The 9,974-nt window shown below is 39.5% G+C and overlaps 1 protein-coding gene across 1 annotated transcript in view; it reads left to right on the forward strand.

Annotated features, from left to right (window-relative positions):
* dnah5 (dynein, axonemal, heavy chain 5) overlaps window positions 1-9,974 on the forward strand; it is a gene marked incomplete in the record, with an annotated part of 84,165 nt that overhangs the window by 13,634 nt on the left and 60,557 nt on the right. The window contains 17 exon segments of the mRNA XM_035672845.1: window positions 230-323; window positions 800-942; window positions 1,161-1,237; window positions 1,318-1,442; window positions 1,650-1,885; window positions 2,245-2,463; window positions 2,665-2,727; window positions 2,982-3,220; window positions 4,953-5,100; window positions 5,258-5,350; window positions 5,753-5,952; window positions 6,132-6,285; window positions 6,634-6,797; window positions 6,996-7,152; window positions 7,409-7,621; window positions 7,953-8,177; window positions 9,198-9,370. Of these exon segments, the coding sequence (XP_035528738.1) occupies window positions 230-323; window positions 800-942; window positions 1,161-1,237; window positions 1,318-1,442; window positions 1,650-1,885; window positions 2,245-2,463; window positions 2,665-2,727; window positions 2,982-3,220; window positions 4,953-5,100; window positions 5,258-5,350; window positions 5,753-5,952; window positions 6,132-6,285; window positions 6,634-6,797; window positions 6,996-7,152; window positions 7,409-7,621; window positions 7,953-8,177; window positions 9,198-9,370 (2,723 nt within the window).

Here is a 9,974-nt window from a genome sequence, read left to right on the forward strand (position 1 = left end):
ATTTTCTTCAGTTTTACTTGTTTAGTTATATTACTTGAATCTCTCAGTATTGTTAAAATTGATATTAAATATCCATATGTCTAAATATGTTAAAAAACACACTGTTTTCATAGGGTGTCCTAATTTTTTCACATGACTGTAAATATTTATGGACTGATCATTTTATATCCCTACAATCTACCAAACAAACCCTAAGGTCCTTTTCTTGCATCGGTTTTCCCTTTTGCAGAGAAAAATGAATGAAAGACGGATGGCATCTCTGAAACAGGACAGTTCTGAGAGTGAATCAGAGGATGGAGCAACAACATACAGAAGCCTGGCTGGTATGAGAGATCTCACCTAACTTGATTTCAGCAGTTCAACAACTCAGCAGTTTGCCTGTATTTTGACCTCAGAGTGGTTTATCCATATTGTTTCCAACATGCAGACCAGAACACTGATCATTAGCTACCCCACCACAGTCACTCAAGTCAATCTTCTTATTTCACAGCTCAGCTGACCACAGCTTCATCTGACTAGGAGCAGATAAAGACGTGTTGATTACAAGAATGAATGAAATGAGATGAATATGTCAGTGGCTTTTGAAAGAAGATATTTAAATAAAAGACATCGTAAAATCTCACTCAGATAGAGTGGCGCTTTAGTCGTTAGTCATTGCACCATGACTAACATGGAGGTAAAAAAAAAAGATCACAATCCTGTAAGGATTTCAAGTAAAAGCAAAGCTGTTTATAAAGTTTAGATCTATCCTGTCCACCTACTCTTTGTGCACATGTCCTCTAAACTCTACACTTTCCAGATGGCAGCACCTCAGACATTTCAGCATCTGTGATCCAGGCTATCCCTTTCCAAGCTAGAAACTACTACAAGAGTGTGTCTGAGAACAAAGAGATAGTCAAGCTAGTGTCTGTTCTCAGCACCTCCATCAGCTCCACCAAAAAGGTAAATTTCATTGAAGCAATTCGACAAGCCTGTCCAGAACAAGAAGAAACAAATTAAAGAATTATAACAAACAATCTTCCAAATTGATCTAATATAAAATTTATATTTTTTATGTCCTGTCTGCTTCAGCTGTAATATTTAGTATTTGTGTTTTAATCTCGCATCATTTCTAATACCTCCCATTTCCTACTTAACTCTTATTTTATATTACCGTACAGGAAGTGATGACTGCTCTTGACCGTTTTAGCCGTTACCATCACATCTGGAGAAAGGACCGCGAAGACACCATGCGGAAGTATGTTAAACTAAATGACTCATATAGATATCTGATTCTTACCACTGACAACAATAGTTGCTTTGTTTTTTTTTTAACAGATTCATCCAGGGCAGTCCCTTGCTCTCAGAGTTTGAGAGCCAGATTATTTTCTATCGAGATCTGGAGCTGGAAATAAACTCTGAACCAGAGTTCATCACTGTAGGAGCTTTAGCTCTGTTCACAGGTTAGATTAAGTTACTTTCTCTGCTGTTATTTACTGTCTTTGGTACTTATAGCATCATCTTGCTTTGATTAAATACAGCACTTTGAACATTTCTTAATTTCTGATAAGGAGTCTAAAGAATACTTGACACCACCATGAAATAGAAAACTGACTTCTAACCAGTCCATCTTTGATCTCTGCATGCTCACATGTATTTCTTTATTCCAGCGGACCTGAAGATGTCCCTTACTGCTGAAACTAAGAATTGGATGGTGGACTACGGACTGTACTGTAACAGGAAATATCGCTCGGAGATGGAGCAGATCTTTGGTTTTGTTGATGAAGCAGGAAAGAAACTCAATCGGCAGATCAAAGACCTGGATGATATCAGAATCGCCATGGCAGCACTCAAGGAGATCAGAGAGCACCTAATATCTATTGATTTTCAAGTTGGTCCCATAGAGGTAAAGCACAGCATTAGGTCTTTCATACAGCATGATAGTTGTTGATCCACTTTACACATGCACACAAATGCATACAGTGGGGAACAGGACTTGTTTTCAGTAGTGTACATGAGAGCATTACAGCAGTGTTTCTTTTGTGTATGTAGTGAGAATGGTTTTCTATAGCAAGTGTATACATGCAGGTTAATGTTCTGTACATAAGGCAACATAAGGCATTTGAGTAGAGTCCTGTATCAGAAGCTCAATGGCAGTGCAAAGGAATTGCAGGAATTAAAACTCAAACTAAATTATGTACCTATGTTTTGCTAATGTTTGTAGATGTCAGATGAAAAACTTAGCATATTTTTTCTTCCTTACAGGAGTCCTATGCCATGCTGCATAAATATGAGCTGTCAGTGGCAAAAGAGGAGGCCGATAAGGTGGATACACTGCGTTACACCTGGGAGAAGCTGCTGTCCCGGAGCACAGAGATACAGAATGAGCTGGTGGCCCTGCAGCCCAACTTCAGAGGAGAGCTGGTCAGCAATGTGGAGACCTTCCTGGAAGACTGTCAACACTTTTACCAGGATTATGAGAAGGTAAAGGAAACACGAGACAGAAAATACAGGATGCAAGTGCACAAACACTCAAAGCCTTAGACAGCCCTCTCAGCCACTTACAGTAATGTGCTGACTTCGCACCAAACTGTTTATTGTTATTACAGCACATAATTAACATGGCTTGTTAATTATGACTCTCTCACATATTATCCTGGGCTTACCTTTTCCTATCTGTTTCAGGATGGCCCCATGGTGGTGGGGCTAGCTCCTCAGGATGCCAGTGATAGACTCATCATGTTCCAGGTTTGTTAATGATGATCTAAGCTGGACATAATAATTAAGTTAATTATTTAGTCTGTCAGTCAGTTAGTAACTATGTTAATAGTTAAATTTTTTGCTATTTTATGTTTATTAATTGTATTACTTTTATTACTCTTTTATATATTTTACTCCAAATGTCCAATGGCTGAAATACATGGCTGATAGATTAAATAATTGTATATAATTAAAAAAATGTTTGTACTGTACTGAAAAAGTGTTGCCATTCTTCTCTTTAGAATCGATTTGACAACCTGTTCAGGAAGTACACCACTTACACAGGGGGAGAAGAGCTGTTTGGACTTCCTGTTACCCAGCATCCCCAGCTGTTGGAAATTAGGAAGCAGCTGACTCTCTTGCAGAAGTTGTATGGCCTTTACAACAATGTCATCGAAACAGTCAATGGTTACTATGATATCCTCTGGGCTGACATCCACATTGAGAAGATCAATAACGAGCTACTGGACTTTCAGACAAGGTTTATTTACATTAATCTTAATACCACATTTAAAGCTTATCTGTGTACTTATGGACCTCTAGTAGTACTATGGAGCTAAATGCAAACATAACTTTTGTTTGTTTACAAGAAAACTCTACAGGGCCCCTTTAAGTGAATTTAACTGATCAGTATCGAACTGTTTTAACCCAAGTTGGGCTGACCTTAGCTAAGCTGGAAGTGAAAGTGACAGTGAGAAATTTCCAGGAAATTTCATGCACCTTCTACTGAACTGAAACAAACTAAACTAAACAGAACAGTTTTACGGAATAATCTGAAGAAAAGTGTCTTTTGCACATACGAATCAGGCCGTCACATGTTGCCACAGGAAGCCGGTGTCCATCAAATTTGAAGACTATCATATAAAGAAAAATAACATCATAACAAAGGAAAATGAAAAATAATGAAAATCTAAATGATTTTCAATAGTGCAGTTCCCCTTTAGCATCAAGCCTGATACAAAGTCTTTCCCTTAAAAAAATCATATAAAATGATTTTCATTAAGTTGTGCATGAATGCTCTGAATGATTTCAGTTTTACAATTGCCTTCCACATTTATCTTTGCATTCTGTCCTCTACAAGAGTTTATTCATTGTGCATGGTTCAAAGAATAATTGAAGGGAAAAGGGGCTTGGATAATACAAGCTAGTTTTCATTATGTCTCCACTTTGTTCTGCTGAAACTAGTTGAAGGTTAGGTTGTAAGCATTAGTCACAAGGGGAATATGTGCTGACGTAACAGTTGAAAAAGACAGGGCAACTCCTTCCTCTGGCAGATATGCTGTCTATCAGTTTTAGAAGTGTTACTTTGGGCTGGGTACACTGTGCAAAAGTGCTGGTGCATGTGTGTCCCAAAAGGACGCAAACACTATATGGCCTAAAGTCAGTGGACACCTGACCATCACACCTTCACAAGCTCACTTTGTGCACAGGGGCATAGTCATGCCAGAACAGGAAAGGGCCTTCCCCAAACTATTGTAATGCATCCTCCACCAAACTTTACAGTAGGCACTGTGCATTTTGGTAGGTTGCTTTCTATCCGCCAACCAAGGTTTGGTTATGTGTTATTCATCACTCCAAAGAACACATTCTACTGCTCCAGGCTCCAGACTCCAGTGGTGGAGTCTGTTCTGTTTAGTGCTTTGCACCACTTGAGCCGACACCTGGAATTGTGCATGGTGATGACACTTGCGTGCGGCTCCTTGACCATGGAAACCCATTTCAAGAAGCTCTCAATGCAATGTTTAAGTGCTGATGATGCTTCCAGAGGAAGAATTCTGTAGTGAGTAATGCAACAGATGATGCAATTTGTACTTTTTGACCCTGCTCTGTGAGTTTGCGGGGTCTACCACTTTGTGGCTGAACTGTTATTGCTCCTAGGTGTTTTCTACCCTACAATAATAGAACTTACAGTTGACCCAGGCAGATCTAGTGGGGCAGAAATTTCATGAGCTGACTTGTTGTAAAGGTGGCATCCAATGACATTGCTATGTTTAATGTCTCTGAGCTTTTAACTACCAATTTGAAATCTTTATCCATGAGAATATCATGGGTGTGTGCTGGATTTTATGCACCTGTTAGCAACGGGTGTGGCTGCTATAACTGAATTCAATAATTAGTAGGGATATCTACTGACTTTTGGCCATATAGTGTATACACTATTTCATGCAGAATAAATCTCTAATTTGTTGACCATTATATCCTTTAACTACAAGGTGTCGCAAGCTGCCTCGTGCTCTGAAAGAGTGGCAGGCTTTCCTGGACCTGAAGAAAACAATTGATGAATTCAGTGAGTGCTGCCCCCTGCTGGAACTCATGACTAACAAGGCCATGATGACTCGCCACTGGAAGAGAATTACTGAGGTCAGTGAAACAAGGTCACCAACTGCAGTTATTTTCACTTAAAAGACAGTCATCATCAACATCTACTGTTGTGATGATGATAGTTGTCGCCTTGACATTTAACATTGAAAGACTTTTCCACAATTTGACCAACTAATCTTTCTGGTTTTGTGCCAAGGTGACTGGACATACCTTTGAAGTGGAAACGGATACATTCAAGCTGCGCAACATTATGGAGGCTCCTCTGCTCAAATATAAAGAAGAGATTGAGGTAAGAATGAATAGTAGGCTACATATGCTCCAAAAAATAATGGTGATGATATGAATGAAAAAAGATGTTCAATGATAATATCAATAATGATAAGTGGTGCTAATGATAACGATGTTGATAAAAGTTTTCATAATTTTTTTTAAATTCATTAATTTCCTTTTCTACTTGAAATTTGTTGTAGTCATCACCTGCGATTAATCCCAAAGAACAAATGTGGGAGTGGGTGGATCTGAAATGACAGGAGAGTAACTATATAGTAGGGAAAATGGAGCAACAACAGAATAAAAACTACGAGCTGGCTGAAGTCGTGACAACTGTATATACTAACTTACTAATATCCTGATGGGCATAATGAACATGTTATTGCCAATGATTGAACAAATATTGGTGTTTCTTATGCAGGATATCTGTATCAGTGCTGTGAAAGAGCGGGACATTGAGCAGAAGCTGAAGCAGGTGATTGCTGAGTGGGACAACAAGACTTTTACGTTTGCCAATTTTAAGACCCGTGGCGAACTGCTGCTGAGAGGAGACAGCACATCCGAGATCATTACCAGCATGGAGGACAGCCTGATGATGTTGGGGTCTCTTATGAGCAACAGGTATTTTAAAAGATGAGGGACATTAAATTAAAATGCATCAGGACACTTTTGGGGGACTTGTTCTGCCCCCACGGGCTTGGGAATGTATTGACTGCCTTATGGACTTCAAAGCAAAATACCAGCTGTCTCTGTGTGTGGTTTAATCTAAGGCTTACATGATAATGTAACTTATTTCCCAGGTACAACACCCCATTTAAAGCCCAAATTCAGAAGTGGGTTCAGAATCTTTCCAACACCACTGATATCATAGAAAACTGGATGACTGTCCAGAACCTCTGGATCTACCTGGAGGCCGTGTTTGTGGGTGGAGACATTGCTAAACAGCTGCCTAAGGTAGATTATGTCACAGTGAATTAATCATATTTTATATAATTTAAATGACATGGTTATCAGGCTAAAGATCAAAACTCAGTTCAAAATTGTCCCCCCTGTTCTTTAATGCCTTACATTTACATTTCATTAACATAGTAATACATCAGAAATCTATTATTTGTGATTAGAAATTTGGTTTATAGGGAATATTTGTAAAAGACAGCTACCAGACCTTAGGAAAGAAAATTGTTGCTGATGATTCTCTTAAATTTAAGTCATTAGTAGTCTATTTAATTCTTGTATTTCAGTGTTCAGTTATTTCAAAGAACACAACCATAATTAGATGAATAATTTTCTCAACCTTTTTAGGAAGCAAAGCGATTCTCTAACATCGACAAATCATGGGTGAAGATCATGATGCGAGCCCACGAGATGCCCAATGTAGTACAGTCATGTGTGGGAGATGAGACAATGGGACAGCTGCTTCCTCACCTCCTTGAACAGCTGGAAATCTGCCAGAAGTCACTGACAGGGTTAGTACAAAGGACTCAAATCTTTATCAACTCAGACCTCAAAACAATGTGGAGGGTAAGTATATTATTCTAAGGGAGGAGCTAAATCCAAGAATATTGTAATGTTTTGCTGCCAACTATTTTACATGTGTTTTTTTGTTGTGTTTTCTAACACAAACTGCTTTGAGAGTAAAAAAAATGTCTTATGCTGTCAAACAGCTATTTGGAGAAGAAGCGTCTGCTGTTTCCTCGTTTCTTCTTTGTCTCTGACCCTGCCCTGCTGGAGATCCTGGGCCAGGCCTCTGACTCCCACACTATCCAGGCCCACCTTCTCAATGTCTTCGACAACATCAAATGTGTCCGATTCCATGACAAGGTGAATTTTTCATGGAGCCCTTTTGAGTGTTTTTTTATTGTTTGTATTACACAGTTGGCTTTCTGACAGGTCAGTCTAACAGAACACTGGCATCTTTCAAACCCAGTGACCCAAAGAGATTGTTTGCAGAACTAAAGGTCTGAAAAAAAAATTGCAACAGACTTAATAAAATATACAATAATAGGCCACAAAATGTATTTGACTGATCCAAATCGTGTCGATGCATAAGTCTCATTATACATGTCATGGTCCTCAGGTATACGACCGTATTCTGGCTGTATCATCACGGGAAGGAGAGACTGTGGAGCTGGAGCGTCCTGTCACAGCAGAGGGTAATGTGGAAGTTTGGCTCAATGCTCTGTTGAAGGAATCCCAGAGGTCTTTGCACCTGGTGATCCGACAAGCTGCCCTGACCATCCAGGACTCTGGCTTCCAGCTCATTGACTTCCTCAACTCCTTTCCTGCTCAGGTAGATCATAGTTGGATTAAAATAACTAATCCCCTAATATTTCAAAACATGGGCCATACTGTCACTGTCTTTGATTGTCAGCCTACTGTGATTGAGTAGATTTGTGTACTAAAAAAAATCAATCTTGCACTGAAGTTGATTTTAGAGATATTTTGTGAGCTTTCCAATAACTTTTGTTGTCCTTATCTCAATACCAGATTTGTTTCTGTATTCAGGGAAGTAATTAAATAAATGTTGATATGGATGGCTTAACAAGGCAATGATTACAATTTGAAGCATCAGTCATCATTTGACCATCAAACCAAAGCAAATATCCTTGTCCTTCTTCTAGGTTGGCTTGCTAGGAATTCAGATGATATGGACAAGGGACTCTGAGGAGGCTCTCACCAATGCTCGATATGATCGGCGCATTATGGCCAAAACCAACCAGCTCTTTCTGGATCTGCTCAACACGCTGATTGACATGACAACAAGAGACCTGGGGGCTGTGGAGAGGACCAAGTACGAGACCCTCATCACCATACATGTCCACCAGAGGGACATATTTGATGACTTGGTGAGTATGTTGATTATTTAGTAGTACCTTTTGTCGGATGGCTCAGTATACTAAGTACATTTGCCCACACAAACAAGGTCTTTACAATTTCTGTTAATCTAATCACAATCCCCTGCTCAAGAGAGCTATCCATTTGTAGAACTGCATTTCATATTCAGTTACCCCAGGGTAGGGGTGTCAGAATACCAAATGGTGTTTGCTGCAAGGAGTCAATTCTGTCTCACAAAAGTCTTCAAGTCTTTCATTGGCTGTCAAGTGATATTTAGACCTAGACAAATGGCTGTCTTTGAAGTCCCCTTCAGCACAGTACATTGCCTGGCTGGTCTCAAGGGTGAATAGCACAGGTGTGAAGTAACTTTATTATTTAATCCCCTCGTACCTGCATTCATTTATTCTCCTCCCGTCTTCTTTCTCTCCAACAAATCTTTCCCTTGTCCTGCCACTTTTTGCTGTTCTTTTTATTTCACTTCACTCTCCTATGATATCTCCTAACTATTCTCCCTATTCTACCCCTTTCCCTTTTGTCCTCCTTACAATTTTTTATCTTTTTGTTTTTCATCTCTCGATTCATCACCCTCTGTCACCTCTTTTCACTGGACTGTAAATACTCATTTTGCCCATTTCTTTGTGTTTGTGTGTGTGTGGGGTGTCTTTTTTGTCATCCTTCTGTCTCCTTTACCTTCCTTCCACCTCATTTTCATCTCATGGCCTCTCACCTCTGTTCTTTCATCATCCCCTTACCTGCCTTTCCCCCTCTTTCCACCTTTTTAATGTAACCTTCCTGTCACCTCATGCCCCATTATACATCGTGCCCTTCCACCCCTCCTTCCCTCTTTCTTCCTGCTTTTATCTCTCACCTCACATCACATCTTGAATGGTGCCCTTTGATTTCCTGTTCTTCACTTTCCACCTTGTCTCTCCATCCTTTTATCTTTCTCCACTTCTCTTCTCTGCCTGTCTCTCTTCTCTCCATTGCTCTTCCATTCTTTTCTCTTCATCCTTTACCTTTTCTCCCTCCAGTGCCGGCTCCATGTCAAAAGCCCCAACGACTTTGAGTGGCTGAAGCAGTGTCGTTTCTACTTCAATGAGGACTCAGACAAGATGATCATCAACATCACAGACGTGGGCTTTGTCTACCAGAATGAATTCCTGGGCTGCACTGAAAGGCTTGTCATTACACCGTTGACTGACAGGTAGAGGGCCATCCATCACACATACGCACACACACTCATACAGGCAGAATTAATCAGAATTAGAATCACTTTTATTGGCCAGGTATGTGTGCACATACAAGGAATTTGACTCTGGTTTTACGTTGCTCTCAATGTACAAACACAGACTAACAGCATAAATAAACAGAACAAGTTCAACAAAAAAGACATAGACTTATATGTACAGTTATACATATCTATAAACAAACATTTGTAGACAGTAGACAATAGTGCAATGGTGCAGAGTGCAAAGAAGGCTGAAATAAATATTTTATGAGCAGGTATCTTTATGTACAATGGGTAGGTGGATATGACAGTATATACAGTATGCAAAGAAACTGAATTTTCAGCAATGGAAAATAAGTCAGTCATTACTGTATATGCTGTATTATTACAAGTAGCCTAGCCCAAACATACAGCCATACGTTTTCATAAGTGTGTTATAAGTACCACTGTTCTCGTAATTATCAAAACAACACAAACGACTGCGTTTCTGGCAACAGTTTCCTCAGAAAATAGGTGTAACAGCCAAATTTAATAGCAGTTTTTGTACTTCACTCCAGAGCCTCATTTAGACAAAATATCT

The sequence above is a fragment of the Morone saxatilis genome, unplaced genomic scaffold (genome assembly GCF_004916995.1).
Source record: "Morone saxatilis isolate NCDOM2014 unplaced genomic scaffold, NCSU_SB_2.0 Contig24, whole genome shotgun sequence".
Lineage (NCBI taxonomy): Eukaryota > Metazoa > Chordata > Actinopteri > Moronidae > Morone > Morone saxatilis.